General features: G+C 43.2%; 2 protein-coding genes across 6 annotated transcripts in view; one reads left to right on the top strand and one right to left on the bottom strand.

Annotated features, from left to right (window-relative positions):
• The window catches only part of SPTBN5 (spectrin beta, non-erythrocytic 5), a 397,537-nt gene that overhangs the window by 302,042 nt on the left and 75,200 nt on the right, over window positions 1–20,295 (top strand). The gene's annotated exons all lie outside the window — the stretch shown is intronic.
• Window positions 1–20,295, bottom strand: part of MAPKBP1 (mitogen-activated protein kinase binding protein 1) — a 125,429-nt gene that overhangs the window by 68,234 nt on the left and 36,900 nt on the right. For all 5 annotated transcript variants that reach the window (XM_081207656.1, XM_081207659.1, XM_081207657.1 and 2 more), the window contains exon 3: window positions 9,416–9,507. In XM_081207656.1, coding sequence (XP_081063782.1) covers window positions 9,416–9,507 — 92 coding nt within the window. The remainder of the gene's footprint in view (window positions 1–9,415; window positions 9,508–20,295) is intronic.

The raw sequence follows: 20,295 nt of genomic DNA, 5'->3' as shown, positions 1-20,295 counted from the left end.
TTCTTTAAAAAGGCGGACCATGGAAATATATATATATATTTACATGCAGCTGAAACGGATTTGGGAACAAACCAATGGCCACAGCTGGGGGAAAGAAAAAAAACACACATACAACTCTCCACCATTCAGCTTACAATGAGATTTACTGCTCAGTCTACTAAGACCTCATCTCTACATGTGCTAAGCAGATTTCTGGCTAGAGAAACAGTGAGTAGTATCCACTTCTCCACCCCACCCCCTGCCTTGGCTGTGACACAGATGGCTGTCATTTTCCGGCTGACTTGGGTTATGACTGACCTACTATGCACCTCCCAAGCTCAGAAAATGCAGGTCCTGGAAGTCCATGACTCAGGAAAAAAGAGCTGCCCAAGTTCAGGAGGTTTCTGCTAAGCAGCACAAAACTAAGTCATTATAGAAGTGAAGGTTGGGCGAGGGGTGGGGGAGAGAGAGAGAAAAGTGGGAGGAAGAGATCACATGACACTTTGCACTCTGCTCCGTGATTCTGCAGCTCGTGCTGGTATCAGAACTTAAGAAGAGGAAGATCTTGCTCTTTCCAAGTCCAATGTGCACACTGCAGACATTTGTTCCAGCATTACACATGATTTGTGCCCTGACATGACCCATCTTCAAGGGCTAGATATCTCCTGCAGCTCAGTCTAAAGATCCAAGCTAGACACAACGGTGGAAAATTTCAATACTGACCTGCCTAATCATGGAGACAGGTGAAGTCTAGTTGGAGTGGGGGTGAGGTCACACGCGTAAAGCATGATTTGTGGCGGTATTTTTGGTTGCCTACTTCATTGCCTGATTTTCATTGTCTGTGAGGGGTTTTCTTGGGGACGGGGTGTAGATACTGTTGCCTGCTGCTGGGTGTGAGTCAGTGGGAATAGCATCACCAGTTCTTTCTTATGTCAAATGGTTATTTTGTGGTGCCCATAACAGTTTCTTAAATTTCCAGGTGTGTCCTCAGCCCAAGAAGGTAGGGGACTCCTGCTCTATGACACAATCCTTCATGACACAGTTCTGTTTTGTTTTTGGCCAAAGCTGAGCAAACACCCTAAAAACATGCCTTCTGTACCAGCTGTCCCACCACTATCCACCAAGCCACCTCTATCTCTTAAGAAGTATCTTCTCAAAAGTCTTCAATCGAAGTCTGTCCTGGATCATTTAATTCCACTCTTCCCTCACCTGCTCCTATGCTGCCATCTTACAGATATTATTGAAGTCTTTGTGTGTACAGCTATATGCACAAAGGCTGTCTTGTTACAGAAGCTTGCACAGCACACTTGGAGCAGAGGAACATGCAACATCAAGGTCATGGTTTCTCTGTGGGGCCCCACTCCTTGTTCCCGTGTTGAGTGACATGGGATCAAAGAACATCAGAGCACGGTTGATGTGTTAGCAACACCCACTTATAGGAAGAGGCCATGGAAGTTACCTTCCATGTAGTATTTAAGAGACACAATCATTTAGGATCCATGGGTACATTTGCAAGCTGGAGAAACACACAGGCACAACACACACAGCACAACCAAGTGCACACAGCAGCCTACTGTATTGCCTACAATAGAATGATTCTTCCAAGCCTAATTTCAGGGACTAAGGGAATCTTCTGTGGCTGCATGTCTGCCCACAGAAGACATGTTGCCAATGCCCAGTTTAAACAGTATACAAAGCAGCATTATGTTCTCCTAGGGCTCGTCTGCACTTCCTCTTGCCCTGCTCCTTTCTCCCATGGGCAAACAACTCTTTTCCATTCAATCGGAGCAAATGGCAATTCAGGTTTTCTTTGGATTGACATTTGCTCCAATCTAGCACTAAAGAACGGGTTTTCCGCGGGAAAGGAGCAGAGCTCGTACCCATGATTTCTGGGCATGGGACAAGCAAAAGTGTGGAAAGGTCACAGCTGCTGGAATACAACTCAGGCCTATGTGGGTAACTTACAAATTGCCAGACAAAGCAAGTAAAAAATCACATAAATGGAAAAGAGACCTATTACATATATATCCTCCTTGGCCTCCATGCTCCCCCCTCAAAATTATTTTTTCCAACCTCCTTATGCAATAGATCAGACTGAGAGATGGTTAACTAGTCCTGCATCATGGCTGAGTGGGGATCTGAACCCCAGTTTCCCAGATCCTAGTCTGCCACACTTAAATGCTACACCATGCTGGCTAATGATCAGTTTAGGAAGAGGGGGTTGGGGTCAATGGAATAAGAGGATTTGTTTCCATAAGAAAAGAGTCAAATAAAACCATGGTGTATGACCCCCCCCCCCCAATCTGGCTTGGCATTCCTGCTACACTTTTTCTTTTTTTGTATTTTTCTGCAGCAATCTCATAGGGTTTCTTGGTTTTGTTTTACTTCTTGTTTCTAGGATACAGAATCTCAGCAGCGATGTCAACAAAACACACACACAGCACAAGTGCATGCATGAGGCAGAACAGGGGTGCGGGGGGAGAAGAATTAGAGAACTGCAAGCAAGCTAAAATTATTATTTTTAAAAAGAGAAGCAACTTAGGAACATAACAAGAGCCCTGCTGGGTCATCCTCCAACTCAGGGGGAGCCAGTATGCTGGCCTCCAGATGGCCTTGGTCTCCAACTCCCAGCAGTCCCAGCCACCATGGGATAATGGGATAATGGAAGCTGTATTCCAACATATGGAGAGCACCAACTGCACTGTTTAATAAAATAGGCAAGCAAAGACAGTTCCTACTTTTCCAAGTTTCACTCAGCGCTGGTACCAACCTTTCACCAGTATCAATTTTTGGTAGCACACCAGATCAGACAGGCTTGCTTGCATGTTGTTCTAGATTTTAAAAATCTGAAGACATTAGCATTTGGAAGTAAAATTTTGTATATGGCAATATATGTGTACTGAATTGCTGCACAAAAAATTCAAATATAGCTCAGTGATACTAGGAATAATATTTTGAAGTTCAAAATATTTTTGGCAGCGTATAACTAGGAGGTACCATAAATAAGGTATTTTAGAGTTAAGAGATTTTATAGAGCAGGCATAAGCAAACTCGGCTCTCTAGATGTTCTGAGACTACAGTTCCCATCATCCCTGACCACTGGTCCTGTTAGCTAGTGATGATGGGAGTTGTAGTCCCAAAACATCTCAAGGGCCAAGTTTGCCTATGCCTGTTATAGAGGGGGAAGGATTAAGATTCACAACAATTTTTAAAGGCCTGTTCTTGGATACATCTTTTTAACAGTTGTGTTTTTAAAAAGGGATTGCTCTTAAAATCTACTGGTCTCAGCGTTCCTGAGATCCCACTGGCATTTCCTATGCACAGGAAGGTGGAGCCAGAAGGGTGTGGGCATCACATTGGCACCAGAGAAGGAGGGACCTAGGATCGTAATAATCTGGGCTATTAAGATCCCAGAGAAAGCAGGTGCCAGAGGTGCTGAAAGGATTTACAGGCTCCAAAACATATGTGAGTAAATGAGTTCAGCCTTTGGCATCCTCCAGAGTCCACAGAAGAACTGACACAATATTCCAGGGATGGGGAACTGTCTAAAAGGCATTTGTCACTTGTGTATAATTAAGACACACACATGCCATACTGCTGTGCCGCATTATTAATGCAAACCCAACCGCAAGAATGCAAAGAGCTTAAGTACAGGGAACTAACAGAAGTCATGGGAAGCCAATCACTTCTCTAATTTTTCATAACAGGCACATAAAAGAGGAGAGGAAAAGAGAAGAGAAAACTGTGTGTTGGGCACAGAAGAATTAAGCCTGAATGCAGATCTTGAGAAATAACTTAATGCTTTCAGGGGGGCAGGGCTGAGAGAACAGCACTTCTAGGACTGCAAAGAATTCCCCAGAGGCTCTGAACCAAACACTTGCACAGCAAAATCTGGGAACAAAAAGGTGTGGTGCATGGGGGGTCAGCTTCTGGCACCAGGATTGTCGATGACATCTCCTCACCCTCAGATTTTAGTCCTTTACCTGGAGACTCTGAAGTAGGGCTCAATAAGAGGCCACGCACTAGGGCTGCCCTACGTCCGGATTTTCCCAGACGTATCCGAAACACTGCAGTCGGCAGCAATCTCTGGGCAGTAATCAGGCAAATGTCTGGGAAAATCCGGGTGCATGGCAGCTCAGCAACTTTTCTGTTCGGATTTTCACTGTTTGAAATTTGGCAACCCTAACACACACATCACCAAAAGAGAAGAAATGCAACACACACACGCACACACACACACACACAGAGAGAGAGAGATGAGAGGGCAGATTTGCATAAAAGTCTGTATATGCTAATTTTATATGTATAGTTGCACATTTGGAAATATTTACTGTAATTTAAAATAGAAATACATCAATATAGAGGGGAAGACTGTGGTAAAGTGACTTCTGTGCCTCCTCTGTCCACTGTCCTGCTGATGGGCAAATTCAAGGATCATGATCTCCCTTCTTAAGGATTCTGTATTTTTAATATGGGCTTGAACGGGACAATCCTCCAAACAGAGGACTGTCTTTTGTAAGTAACGAACATGAACACCCTGTGGCTCAAGTTCAAGTCAAATAGGCAGGAGAGCCAGATCCCAAAGAAGGTCGGGGGCGGGGGGACTGCAGTTTTCCCAGCAGATGCTGTTACTGAACCTAGAAACCTCAATATCGCCCACCTGACATTTAACAATTGCGTGTAAAACAAATATAGCTTGCAAATCTAGTTTTATTAGGATTTGCACTTTTATTCAGCAGAAGCCAGTACAGTATTCAAGTGTAATGTAGCTCACATACATTTAAAGAAAAACAGAAAACAGAAATAAATCTAACAGCATAATAGCATTATTTTGGTGGTACTTTCATGAGATTTGAGACTTTTGAAGGATCAATCCATGTTAACAGTTAAATAAAAATTGGTGCTTTCAAACACAGTAAAAAATAAAGCACTGTTACATAATTTAGCCCTCTGGCTAGAGCAGCAAGGGAGTTGAATCTGGAGACTGCCCTGTGATTTAAATTAATGTTGAGTCAACTAGCAGGGTATCTGGAGACGAACAGATCAGAACTGAAGCATATGCTAAGAGCTATATGGCAGGCACCCATGCAGGGCCAAGGACACTCTACTCTGGCTCAGGACAGCAAAATGCACATCAAGAAGAATGAGTGTTCTGCTTCCCATTGCCAGAGAGAGAGAGAGAGAGAGAGAGAGAGAGAGAGAGAGAGAGAGAGAGTTAGTTTAAAGGAAGCCTCAGAATGAACACTCAAGAGAAGCCAGTAGTGACAGAAGCCAATGCCGTTTCCCCCCTTTTTCTTTCCTCCCTGCATACTGCCAAGAAGGTATAAATCCCTTGAGAACAAGATAATAAAACAAACTGACCTTGCAACCCAATTAGGTCTGCAAACTGTTTCTCTTGTGTGTTTTGGGCCAATACAACTGCAGAGGATAAACTGAACACAAAGCGTTGTCTTGACAGTGGCAAACTTTATCAGCATCACAAAGCAGCTAGGCATAGCATGGAAGCAGGCGGCTGTTCAGCCAAGGCACAGAAGGGCTAGGCTTCAGACAGGAATCCTATGCAATGGGCCATGGGGGAAAGATACCACCTTGATTCCATTAAGCAGGATCATTTAACCACATAACTTCCCCAAATCATTTCAAAGAGAGTCAAAATAATGTTTTGGCACTACTTATTAGGCTCAGACTTGGCATACGTTCTTCTTGATGATGGAAATTGCCAGCAAATTAGTTTTTGTTTAATTTTCACAGGAAATGCCTCAGAGAAACTTCACAGGAAATTCCTCTTACCAGTTTCACACTTCTGAAAAAGCCAAAAGCTGCAGCAGAAATTTGCAGTTTCCCCACACTTTGTTAAAATGCCATTAGCTTGAATTTTTAAGACAATACAAAGGAAGGACACGCACCTGCAACACAGGCTTGCTTATCAAATGGAAAACAAAGAATTCCTGCCATTCTACTGCAACCCAAATATTACTGTGTAGGGGGATGAAGCTGCATACATGCCCACTGAGAGAGAATCAAAAAGAAACATTGACTTGAAGCAAAACTGCGCCAAAGCAGTAAAGCAACCACCTCTCCAGCATTTAAAACTTCCATATTTCAAAAATCTACTGTGAGCAGATACTCAATTAGTAAGGCTAAGAATCATCACACTTTTATAACAGCAAATGCATAATATTCTAAGCGAAACCAGTTTCTGGGAATGAAAAGAGTGCTGTTACTCTAAGATGCTACTTGCAGGCTTTCCATAGGCATCTGGTTGGCCATTGTGAGAAGCACAAAATGCTGGACTAGATGAGCCCTTGGCCTGATCCAGCAGTGCTCTTTCTATGCCTTCAACAACACGTAGTCAAAAACCATTCATAAATAATTGAGAAAACAGCAAGGCATTCTGGATGACTGCAATAATGATGGCAGGGAATATTCCACCTTATTGCTATGGACAATCCACCTAAATAAAAAAAACCACGTTTGCAGCAGAAGCAAGACATGCCAGAGCCATCATCTCTCCAAAAGGCAAGAACAAGGGATATCAGACATGGCTTCAAAGCAAGCACAACATTTTGATTCCTGCACACTTCCTTTGGGGTGGGGAGATGGAAGATTCCAGTACGCTTGGCCTTGCCTCATTTAGATTTGCTACAGGGCTCTCTTTCATCTCCTCCATGCTCTAACAGTGGGTTGTTTTTATCTTGTGATCTTATCAGCATTCCTCTAGCTTCCCTCAAACATCCAAAGTGAGGACACCTCCAGTTCCACCTCAAATTTAACATATTCAGCATTTAGACTGCAACTCTCGTGTAAAGCATTTACAGAACTTTAAAAGAGCAGCAGAGAAATGCCATGGGTAGATGTTTTGGCTTGGACCTGGAATATCTTGGTGGCTTTTAATTTTTAAGCACTTGTAGACGACAGTAGTACTCGTACCAAGACCTTTTCTTACACCCATACCTCAGATTCCACAGCCGCATCCTAGGAACCAATTTTTTTTTTCTGGGGGCCCAGCATGTGAGCAAATTGTACAGTAGCTCATTTAAATGTATGCAAATTAAATATCGCTAAGCACTGACAGTAAGCTTAAAAACCACACAGGGTGACAAAGCTTCTCTCAACGGCAGTCACATGGCAAGCCTAGCTATGACAAAAATGATTGCTGTGCTACCCGCATTAATAGGCATATTGTTGCCAAACCGGCAGCTTTCTAAGATTGGCCTCGATTTCTTCTCTTCCCACTCCAAACTAATTATAGGCACCCAGATGCATTAGCAAAACTAAATGCCAAAACAAACTAAATATCTATCAAGCTCTACAATCACTGTTCGGCACTCAGCATCACCTTCGTCAGCTTTTCCAGCTCCTGTTCCCTTCTGCACATGATAAAAATACAGGGAAGCTGTATTCAGGCATTCCTGAAGATCCCAGAGATCTGCCTCCAACATGGACTTACGTACTTCACCCCTCTTAAACTCCCGACTCCCCACTTATGGAGCAAAAAGCATCAGGTCTCTCAGAGGAAGAGGGAGCTTCCCACCTGTCCTCATTTGTGTCTGACTGTCCAAAACAACAACAACAACAACAACAACAACAATAATAATAATTTTTTTATTTATATCCCGCCCTCCCCAGCCAAAGCCGGGCTCAGGACGGCTAACAACAATAAAATAAGACAACATTTTAAAATCATTTCATTTAAAAAAATTTTTTTTACTTCAAATCCAATTGAAAGCAACCATTGGGTAGAGTTCTGAGAAAATTGCCAAAGGAGGGGGTCAGGCTGTACCCTGGCCAAAGGCTTGGTGGAACAGCTCTGTCTTGCAGGCCCTGCAGAAAGAGGTCAAATCCCTCTGCCAAGGATGACAAGGTTCAAGAGCACCAGAGACAGTTGTTCAGTTCCATGGTTATACCCCAGCATGCTTGCAGGACCAGGCATCAGACTTCCCATACCCCAACCCAAATAATAAGAGATCAATGAGACTGGTGTTCGGTCAGAACAGGCCCCAACTTTATTGAATAAAGTTGAAAGAGGTTTGGGCATGGGGCAAGCTAAATACTTCCGGCCCACCCGCGGAAGTGACGCGAGGTCAATCCAGACAGGGGGTCCTAAGACTTGTATCAAATAGGGTGACCCCCACAGGGACCGCTGTTTGGGGGAGTGCCTTCGGCCCTGGCCCCACCTGGGCATGCGGACATGACCACTACCCCCAGATCCCTTTAAAGGGATACCCCAGCATTTGGAGGGGCAGGCAGAGTCTACAACTCCCCCTCCATCCAAAGCAAAGGATTGCCCCAATGCCCAACCAGTTGTGACGATTGCTATGTGGTAGGCAGAACCACCGGGTCGGTGCCAATTAGCCCAATGGGCAAATTCCTACCCAGCCCCTTAAAGGATGGCAACCACCATACCCACAGCAAAGTCATTGGCTATCAGCTTAAACCGAGGGTGGCTGGGCGGGGAAACCCGGCGCAGGAACAAACAGGCTGAGCCCCAGGTGCTGGCTGCTTAAATAGGCAAGGGGCAGATCCGAGGGAAGCCCACCGTCGGCTCCATCGGCTTCGCCACCAGCACAGCCCAAGCCCTGGCCTACATCCCCATTTGCCAAAACAGGGAGCAGGCAAAGATACGGTTCCTTATAAGAAGGTCACAGCCAGTTTGAATTCCCTCAAAGGGGTGAGCGAGTTTGTTGTCCTTAGGAGCCTGGAAGGGAAAAGGCAGGTGGGAAGAGCCTTGCCTCTGCTTCAGAGGCCTGTGGGACCCAGGACTCTTCCAGTTCCCTCTCATGTACATATATCTTAACAGAAGATTCACTCAGAAAGGGCAAACAAAAGCAGCATTGCACAGTCACCACTGGAAGCTTTTGCCACTGCATCTAACCCATACTGAGAACAAGTCAACCCAAGCCACATACTAGTGCTTATCTCTAGATTATTATTGAGATAATAAGAATCGTTTGGACCCACTTAAATAAAAGCTGGAAAGAACAGTGAAAGCTCCAGAATCAAAAGAGTGACCAGGTTCTCTCTGTCTGCATGAATAAAGTAACCACTGCCCATGAAACTTCACACATCACAAAACTACCCGGCAGTCTTATGGAGCATCTTCTGATTGAACAGGCAGCCAGAATCCATCTAATTTTCACATTTTCATCATGTCCATGTTCAGCATAGTACCAAATCCAATTATTATTATATTTAAAAAATTAACACTTAGCTAAGAGCTAGAGGAGGAACCCTAGAGAATAATTTAATTAGTTATGATAGGTAAAGAGTCTTCCTTGCAGCAATTTAAACCTACCCTGCTGATGTTCTTCATAATTGGAGGGAGTTTTATGAGGCTCTTATAAAATGCATCACTCTGCTACATGACAGATTTGGCATAAGCTGTACCTTTAGGCTGACAACGTGCATTCCTTGTGTAACACCCTCAATGACTCACCCAGCTGGATAAGCAACGAGACCACTCTTTGGATCACAGGCCAATCCTCTGCCTCCAGAGACAGTGATTCCCAGCACTTTCTCCAAGGTCACCTAGTCAAAAAGAGAAAAAAAGAAAATGAGATTCATGCAGATTGAATTCAACTTCATGTAACCACAAGCTTCAATTTGTGTGCATGTGTGTGAATATATATTGTTTCAGTGGAGACTGGAAGATGCACATAATCAGCAAAGATGCCATCAAGTGTCAAGAGCTGTTCTCTTGATGCAGATGACAGACATATTTAGTAGGTTCTGTGTAGAACAAAACAACAACAACAACAAGCTGGTCCATAGCCAGTGTTTTGAGAAGGAGATTTATAGAACTATCACAGTAACTGAAACCAACAGAAAAGCATGGGAAATACTGGGAGGGAGGTTAGATAAAAAAGAAAACTACCAAGCAATTGACTACGCTGGTCCCACCCAAATCCCTTTTGCGTGTCTGATGTAGCTTCCCCCAAGAGATATGTAAAAGCATTCAGATTCAAAGGCGACTATGGGTCATCTCTCTTTCAGGCCAAGGGAGCCAGCATTTGTCCGGGGCATATGGCCAGCATGACTAAACCGCTTCTAGCACAACGGAACACCGTGACAGAAACCAGAACATATGGAAATGCTTCCAGTTACAGGTAGGTAGCCGTGTTGGTCTGCCATAGTCAAAATAAAAAAATTCCTTCCAGTAGCACCTTAAAGACCAACTAAGTTAGTTCTTGGTATGAGCTTTCGTGTGCATGCACACTTCTTCAGATACGAAGAATCTGAAGGTACGAAGAATCTGAAGAAGTGTGCATGCACACGAAAGCTCATACCAAGAACTAACTTAGTTGGTCTTTAAGGTGCTACTGGAAGGAATTTTTTTATTTTGAATATGGAAATGCTGTTTACCTTCCCACCACAACAGTACCTATTTATCTACTTGCACTGGCATGCTTTCAAACTGCTAGGTTGGCAGGAGCTGGGACAGAGCAACAGGAGCTCATCCCGTCACGGGGATTTGAACCGCCAACCTTCTGATCAAAAAGCCCAAGAGGCTCAGTGGTTTAGACCACAGCGCAACCTGCATCCCTCCTTTAAGGTTATAGGACTCATACTTCCTTTGCCTGAAGCCTCTGAATCCAATATTCTCAGCCAGGTAAGAGTTATTTCTAAACAAATTACCAGCAGTTTTTTAAAAAATCACTTCACTGCAATCACATATTTGCAATTAGAGACTGGATAAAATAGCTTAACCAAGCCCAGCCAATTAGCTTTATACATGAAAAGCAAAAATCTGAACCCAAGACTTGTACACCCAGACCTAACAACCTGCCCATTGCATCACACACATTCACGTACTGCCAATCTGGGTCTTGAATCCTGCCTGCCAAACAGTGGCAAAGTAGCCAAATACATGAGGGAGCAATTCATGTAGGCTTGGGTCAGAAGAACAGCGAATGGCAGAAAATGTACTAATAAATGCTAGCAAAAGGCTTCCTACAGAGTTGCACCATGATGTTGTCAATGCTCCTTTCCCTTGTGCTTTAGCAAAGTGGTGTTTGGCTTTTATTTATGGTCACATACATTATTCCTCCAACCATACTATTTGCAAGATTTTACTAGACTGAATGTTGACTCTTGTTTTTAGTTACAATAGTTGGTTTATATCTTTTGTCACATTTCCAAAAAGCCTGTAGGGATGGGTGGCACAGTTATTAATCTTCACGGTTATTAAAAGCTGTCCTCTAGGGATTCCAGCCTTCCAAAACAAGGAAAGTCTCCCACACTTAGCCTTGCTAACCAGCTTCAAGGAACACCTAAAGACGCCCGTGGGAGCCGATTGCCCAGATTTACCCAAGAAGGTGCCTGGTTACAACAGCATTTCTTTTCACAAGATCATTTCCCATTCCAATAGAATTTCCTAAGTCCTTTCTTCATATGTTAATAGCATAGATAGCTTGGATTCAAACTAGTGGCCTAAAGGGGAAAGGGTTTCAAAATCTGCTGCCAATCTTTTCCTTCTCTCCACCCGTGTCATAGGGTTCACATTCTCTTGTGCCGGATGCCTTGCAGCAGGAAAGAAAAAGCCAAGAAGATAAAGATCCCACCATGTTGCAAAATCAGCATATCTTTTGAAACGAGATTTTCAGAAAATTAAACACAAGCATTGTTCTTTCTGCCAGTATGTATTTCTGGAGGATGTATTCATACAGCCATGCAAGCAAGAGCTAAGAGGTAACTGTGGATCCTCTTGTGGTTAGGTACAAATAAAGGGATAGTTCTCCAAATGGAAGGGTGTAGAAATTAGAGTCCTCCAACACTGCTGCAAGGTGTGCACAGGACAATTCTATATGTACCTTCTAATTGCTTTCAGATACCAACCCTGCTACAACATACAATGTTGCCAGATTCCGCACAGCAGCGCTCAAAATTCGTCGGACAATGACCTGTGCCGCAAACTAGCTTTAATGAGCACTCATATCAGAGTGCTCTGTAGATCGATAGCTATAGTCTTATATATACTAACCTCTTATGATCTGCCACTCCCGTCTAATGTTCCTAACCCTTCTTTCAGACTTTGCTAGCTTCCTTTAGATTTTTATAGACTTTTAATTCTTTTTAGTTTTTCAAATCATTTTTCAGATTTTAAATGATTGTACCCCCCTCCCTTATGCTGATCTATGGCCGTAATAAAGATTTGATTGATTGAGAGTCCTCCAAGGATCAGTATTGAGATCTGTGCATTTTAACTTCTTCATTAAAGTTCTTTATTAAACTTCTTCTTGATTAAACAGTCACAGGTGAACAGTGAGGTGGCCAAGTTTGCTAATGATACTGAATTGTTCAGAGTTGTTAAAACAACAAGAGATTGTGAAGAGCTCCAAAAGGACCTCTGCAAACTATATGAATGGGCGGGGAAATGCCAAATGCAATTTTAATGTAGGCAAGTGTAAAGTGATGCATGTTGGAACAACAACAAAAAATCTTAATTCCACATATATGCTCATGGGGTCTGAACTTATACTAACTGAGCAGGACTGAGATCTTGGAAGTCATAGTGGAGCTTGAGGAAGATGTTGTCACAGTATGAGGCAGCTGTGAAAAAGGTAAATTCCATGCTAGCAATCATTAGGAAAGGAACTGAAAATAAAACTGCCAGTGTCAGAATGTCATTATATAAATGTATGGCACCACTGCATTTGGAATGCTGTGTATAGCTCTGTTCAACTCACCTCAACATATATATTGTCATATTCGAAAAGGTTGAGAAATCACCTCAAGAGTTCCTTATTTTATATAATGCTACAGAGACAGCTCACTTGAAATGAAAGGCCGCCTTCTCCCTGATAAATCTGAAGCTAGTAACACTGCTGGCCTCCCACATCCTAGGTAAAAACAGAAAATCACAAACTCTTGCAGGCACCCTGCACCATCAAATTACTTCATGCAATGAGATACATGGGCATATGAAAAATATGTTAGAGTGCGATTTACTGTCAGAATGCACATGCTAATACAGCTGTACAACAAAAAGCTTGCGCTGTTACATTTAGCACTACTGGGCTTCATTTGGCACATTCACCGAAGAACGCTAATTACAGTGTGCTGTTCCGCTTAGGGGGGCTGTCAGCATTTCCACTGTAAAGCCTTCATTTTGGGATCTTATAACACATCTGTAATGTATTCACTTGGAGCTAAAGCTGGATGCTAAAAGGGCTGGCACTCTACCAGGTTTCTCTGCTTGTTTAGGATGTGTGTGTGTGTGTGTGTTTGTTTTATAGGGTTTGGTGTTTTCCATTTTCATCACAAAGATCTGAGAAGGAAATTAAACGTGGAGACTAAGTTATACGTTACTCAAGTTAGGGAAGAAGAAGAAAATAAGCAGCTTCAACTTCCATCCCGAATGCACATCCAAACATGCACACCCTTCTGTTTTGTATTTTCCAATTCAAAATAGCTTGGTGTTTTGTTTTGTTTTTGCAACATCGTAAGAGGATCTTTCGATTTTTCCTCTTTCCCACCTGCAGTCCCATTTGCTCTCTCAGGAGTTGGGCAAACATATTCCAACCACCCTTTTATAAGACTTGGACGAGACTATAATTAAAAGAGGGACAAAGCAAGCCTATAGCAAGGCTGGAGACAGGCTGGAAAAGCCAGAGGTCTTATCAGAGCCATTGTTGCCCGTGGCATGAACACATTTCTTTTGATGCTGCTATCACTTCTGTTCAAGTTTTGCAGGCCTTTGAAGCACAACTAAAGACAGAGACAACACGGACAAAAATTGCCTCCATCACCTAAGGAGGTGCCTTAAGGACAGAACATTTGCCCCTCTAGCCCAGTATCTAGTCTAGTCAGAAAGGAACCATCTCTCAGGCAGTGGTCTCTCACATCATCTGCTACCCAATAACTTTTAGACTATGTCTCCTCTTACTTACATTTTCTCAAAACTAAAAAGGCTCAGCTACTGCAACCTTTGCCCATAGATGAGTTGCCTCCACCGCCTTGATCATTTTGGCTGCCCCTTTCTGAACCTTTGCCAACTTGACAATATCCTTTTTAAGCCGAGGTGACCAGATCTGCACACAGTATTCCAAATGCAGTCATACAACAGATTTGTATAATGTCCTCATGATATTGGCAGTTTTATTTTCAATTCCTCTCCTAATGAACCCTAGCATGGAATTTGCCTTTTTTCACAACTGATTCATCTAGGTCAGTACTGCCTACTCTGGCTGGTACTTCGACACCATTCTCCTCCAACAGAAGACAGGTGGTGTTTCCTTCCCAACACACATCTCGCTGCTCTTCAGTCCCATATTAATGGCTTTTCAATCAAACTTGATTGGATCACAGCTACTTAGGATAAATCTGCTATAATTTGGAGGGTTGCAAAGTAGGAACCCCCGTATATGTCAAGGCAAAGGGTACCTAAGCTAGTGGGGAAACCAGTGTTAAACATGTTAATTAGAAAGAGGGTTTTTATACTCATCCCCAAACAACATCTGTGGTAAAGAAAGAGAAGGAGAAAAAACATGGGGCCGCATAGGATGCTGCCATCCCGCTTATACAGCAAGCATCTGCTTGTCCAATTGAACTTCTTCCTTGTCTTCGCTCCCCTTCAGTGCCCCCCCATGTAGGAGGGACCTCAGGAACAGAATTTGAAGGCGGCATGGAGAGAGGAGAGGAAGTCCCATTCTCTGTGTGCTGCATTCTTATTATTGTTATTTTCCCATTTAATACTGGCTTAACATTTTCATGGAAAATCCAATAAATTAAGGGCCGGGAGACAAGGAAACATTAACACTGGATTAAATTGGGGAGTGGGTTGAGGAATATGGGACAGTATTTTGAAGAAGATGGTGCCTTGTAGACACTGCTCAAACACTGCATACATGAGAACATCGTTTCCACAATAAACTGCCTTGTGAAGGCATCCTCAGAAGGAAAGACTTTGGAGTAAACATATAGAGGATTACAATGCAAATAAGCAAATTTCCTCAACCGAGGCCTGCGGATAACCCTTCTCCAGATAATAATATCTGAAAATTCTATGTTTCTCAAGCAACCCTCAAGAAGATGGGATTTAGCAGTCATCCAGGTTTTGATTTTTTACATTATTTCATGCATGGAACCCAATCAACCATGGACTAAATCAATATCTTAGACCAGGTTCAAAGCATTTCAAGTGCAAATTCTTAGCTGACTATTATGCTTTGCATCACAATGGATTTTTCTTTTTCTCCCCCCCCCCCACCTTTTCTTTCTCTGTCACGCAGACACAAGTAGTTATAACAGCTCCTTTCATTTTAGATTTCAAGGTGCAGCTCTCCCACATCAAAAGTCCACACAACCAACCCACTGCAGTAGAGTGTGCTGTGAAGTTGCTGGAGGATATCAATCATTTATGTTGCATAAAGCCAATAGACCCTTATGTATTATGAATCTCTTGCACACACGAAAAACAGGGGTGGCAATGAAAGGGGGGGTGTAATACAAAATGCTGACAGCTTCTATTCCAATCACTCTGCCAGCTGACACTGTAATGTGTGCGTGGGTGTGCCTGCCAATTTATCCCCAATTTGAGGCAGCTAAAACATTGCAAAAGTTTGCCTGAAGAATGGAGAGCAGAGAAGGACACATTTGAGAGGAAATGTGTTCCTTGGCCCACCTTTTTCCACTGTGGCCTCACAATGTTTAACCTTGACTCTCACTACTCCAGTCTCACGGCTATTCTCCACCTCTCCTTCCCATTATACCATATTTCTGATCAATTAGCCAAGGGATGAGGGAGCCCGTGGTCCCTGTGGCATTGCTGGGCCTCCCACTCCCATCAGCCCATGCAGGCATGGCCAATGGGTCAGAGATGGTGGGCAACATCCAGCAACGTCAAGGAAACAGGCTCCTCCTCCAACTGCACAAATTCTGTGTGCTGAATCTGTATACCTGGGGTATAAAAGCCCACAGAGAAACAAAAGCGGACATGGGTGTAGCGGGGGGTGGGGGCAGCTGCCCCCCTAGAACAAGTAAAACAATAGAAATACTTAACTTACTGACCAATCACTTCGGTTCTTATCCAACAAAAGTCCTGCCCCCCCCACCACCACAAAAATCCTGGCTACTACGCCCATGAAAGCAGAGGTGGGAAAGCAAAGCACTGATGCTGAACAAAAAGGCAAATGGGTGATAGCAACTGAAGCCTGTCCACACTCACAACTTATCCCCCTGTGGCATCCTCTTCCCCTGCCCCGTTGACCTACAAAGCACTTCTCCTCCAAAAGTTCACCTCTAGATATCAGAGACCAGCTAGGAGCAAAGTGACATCAGGAAAAAGGCCTCATTACCTATCAACCCACCCAGTTTCCTCATCCCCTGGTTAGCTTATACATCGTTGTCTACATGTTATCTGACCCAAACATTCCCTGCCCACTCAGGGTACCAATGACAACTTCTGCTTGATGGTGGAACATCGCATTCATGGAAGGGGCTTTCCACTTCGGACAGCAGCACAGAAGGGAAGAATTAGACCTGGCCAACACCCTGTGGTCCAAAACCTGACTTGCCCTCCTTCACTCTGCAGCCACTATTTTAAGAGGAAAGCACAGGTGTGTGAAATATAGTCACGCCCTCCATATTTAATCTGCTTTGGCCTTATGAGTGAAGCAAAGCAAAGGTGGCATGTAGCCAACAGGATCAGATTCTTCCCAACCGGGTGCCCGCCACGTGTTTTGGACTAAAGCTCCCATCTGCCGCAGCCAGGGGTCAGGAAGAATGCTAGAGGGTACTTGTTTGGGGAAGGCTATTCTCGATTATCAGGCTAGCAAATAAGCCTGGCCTACAAAAGCCTGACACAGGGAAAGTGATTAAGAGAGGGTTTCATATAATCCTCTATAGACAAGCCTCAGCCAGATATGCCCAGAAGCCACACCTCTCCCCATACTGTCCATATATTTAGTCCACATATTCAACACCCACTGCAGCACTTGAATCCCAGCTCTAGATGCAGTAACAGAAATACACCCAGGTTTTCAAATTAAAAATATCCAGAGCAAACAGAAACAGCTTGGGCTGGGTTCCCTGGACTTCCAGATGTTGCTGAAATACAACTCCCATGATCATTTTCCATTGTGGGAGATCTAATCCCACAACATCTAATGCATGGGTAGGCAAACTAAGGCCCGGGGGCCGGAGCCGGCCCAATCGCCTTCTAAATCCGGCCCGCGGACTGTCCAGGAATCAGCGTGTTTTTACATGAGTAGAATGTGTCCTTTTATTTAAAATGCATCTCTGGGTTATTTGTGGGGCATAGGAATTCGTTCTTTTTTTCAAAATATAGTCTGTCCCCCCACAAGGTCTGAGGGACAGTGGACTGGCCTCCTGCTGAAAATGCTCACTGACCCCTGATCTAGAGGACCAAAGTCTCCCCATTCCTGCTCTACACATACGTTTCTATGTCAAAAGTACCTGGCCTTCCTGCAGATCAACCAAATTTCTATTTATCCACCACTACAAAAATAAAATAGGAATCTATGAACAAGAAAGGAAAATTTACATGCAGCAAAGCAGCCACAAATCAAAGCTTTGGAATAAAAATCAAGAAAAATGAAGCATCTGGTGGAGTTAGAAAAAAGTCTAAAGCACAGTTCCTATAAGTAATGTTCAGTAGTTTTAAAAGACTGTTTGAGTCATTTCTGCAAGAGCAATGAAGGGGCTACGATTTATGACTGTTAGTCACCCCTTGATTATGAAAGCTGCCTTTCCCTCTGCTGATTATTTCTGTTTCATACCAGAATATCAGTGCTCATAACTAGAAATGAACAGTCAAGGAACAACTAAATAGAAAATGGGACAAGATCCACCAGAACTGTGCTAGGTTAATGCAGCTTTCCTATGGAAGGGAATTTCACCTGCCAAGCAGATTGTCCAGTTGGCAGCTTTGTTACATTAATAAATAAACACTGTCTTCAGTTTGTTTATTTAGATAAATTTATAGCTGCTCTTTAGTAAAATCTTCCAGAGGGAGATACAGCATAAAAACATATAATACTTAATACAACAAAACATACTGAAAACTCAACCCACAACAACAGCAACTCAAATTTACATCACAGCATTGCAAATTGAAGTATTGTGTGGTTAGGGGGGAAACAGTTGTAGTATCAAACTGCCTCATTTCACAAAAACAAATATAATAAATAGTGTGATTCTACAGTAATTCCTTAAGTAGAAGCTCTTCACTGAAAAGACTATATAAAAGAGTGAGTAATAGCACCATTATCCTGTTCAGTCCTAAAAGGGACTTTTGAAAGCTATTTTCCTTTAACTATGGCTATTTTCAGCTGATGTTTCCAGTTCATTGGAACTCAGCATCACTACATTAAAGACACTGGCAGCTGTATGACCAACACTAGCAGAGCCCATGCTTTGTGCACATAAGTGTGGTACTGTCTGTTGAGCGTAGGGGGCTTATACCTTAGTTTATTGGACCATAGATGGTCTCTATGGCTTTAAATATATACAGACCTGCCCTTGTGTGATGCTCAGGGATACAGTTGTTTTGCTGAGAGCACACAACACACCCCATTTCAGAACAGCACTAAGTTAGGTAATAATTTTTATACAACAGTCTATGCACCCTTTCTTCCAACCTGGAATTATTTATCCACAGAGAAAAAATATCTTGCCTGAAGTGGCCTTTAAAGAAGACATTTGACACAGTACGTTGACTGAAGAAGGGTGTGGTGGTGAATACATCAGCTTCCTGAGGGTTTGCAATGCTATAATAATACTTTATTTTATTTTTAAGAATCTGAGAAAGGTGGATGAATGGGTGGAATCAGCTAATATGGATCTCAAAAGGTGCTGCGGCTCACCTTGTTAGCTCAACCAATCCTGCATTTTTAACACTGATCCTTTTAGATCTCTTTCAGTGTACTTCCTTTAATCACTCTCGCACAAGCCCTGCATCAATCTCCCTCTCAGCTGCAAGCAATTTCCTCCCGTCTTTCCTCCCTGTTGAATAAAGCTTCTTATAAAGCAGGGGACATTATCGCCAAGTGCACTTCCAACATCTGAGACTTAAGCCCCTCCCCACATCTGTTGTTCAGCATAAATGCTGACCGTGCTACATGTACAGCTGGTTGGAGGGGGTGGGGGGCGAGGAGAGAATGCACAATCCTCGAAGATACTGAATCCCTTTTAAAACAGAAAAAAAACGGGAGCCAAAAACTAGTGGCACATCACAACCAGCCTCTTCGCTTTTGCTTAGTGTACAACCAGTCAGCTTAGCAGTGAAATGCTTAAGAGAGTCATTGTATTTGCTGCCATCCAGCTCCATGCAGTAACACAGGGAAGGGGATATAATCACAGCAGCAGAGCACACACTTTGAAAATAAATGGGTTCCTTGCCATTTCAGCACCGCTTCACATGTTACAAAGATTATGTACTTATGTACTACTGGTTTTCCTCTGAACATGGAAGCTATATTATACCAAGCTAGTCCATTGCGCCATCTAACTCAGTGTCATCTCTGACTGGCAAGGTGCTCCCCAGGTTTTCACAGACTGGTCTCTCCTAGTCCTTCCTAGCCGGGATTGAACCTGAAACCTTCTGCATGCAAAGCAGACGCTCTACCACTGACCCATCATCGGATGAGAAATTCCCAAACCCAGACTTAAATCCAAACCACCACCACCATCCCTCCACTTCCTAACTGAATCTGGGAATATCTACATACTGGAATTAAGAAGTTCACTTAGAACAGCCACAGTTTTTGTTACAAAATATGCTTTGATAAATCATCTCTGACATTTAAGAACCATTTTTGATGCAAAAACTGAAGTTAGTATACAAAGGACCCACAGGGCCTTAAGGTATTATTATCATGCCGCTTCTCTCACTTCAGTCAGCACAAGTTGTGCCACAGTTAAATGCAAGCAAGCATGGCATGGAGCTCTAAAATTGACTTTGGGGTATGGCAGGGTTTGGATGTTCTGTCCAAAACAATAAAATTTCCCGTAGATGTGTGTCACATCCTCATCTTAGCATCTGTCATTTTGATTTCCAGGCTGCACCCATTTTAATATTGTACACGATTTTACTTGTCATGTCACTGCTAAACAGAAGGCCCCACAGGCAAGTAATACTGAACAATGGATAGATTGTTTTACTTACATACACCACACAAATCTCCTCCTGGTCGGTATTTCAGCAACGTCTACAAGGAGCTTTCTGTCTCTTGTAAGAAAACGAAAAGCGGGGGGGGGGGGGTTCCTCACCTTAGAGAGTTTGCACAAAATTCAACTCTAAATGCATGCCAAAATCATTCTAAAGCATCATGGGAAATGCTCAGCAACAGGTGGCTT

Source organism: Podarcis bocagei (assembly GCF_964188305.1).
Source record: "Podarcis bocagei genome assembly, chromosome: 1".
In the NCBI taxonomy this organism is placed as follows: Eukaryota; Metazoa; Chordata; class Lepidosauria; order Squamata; family Lacertidae; genus Podarcis; species Podarcis bocagei.
This window is presented reverse-complemented; position numbering and strand designations above follow the sequence as displayed.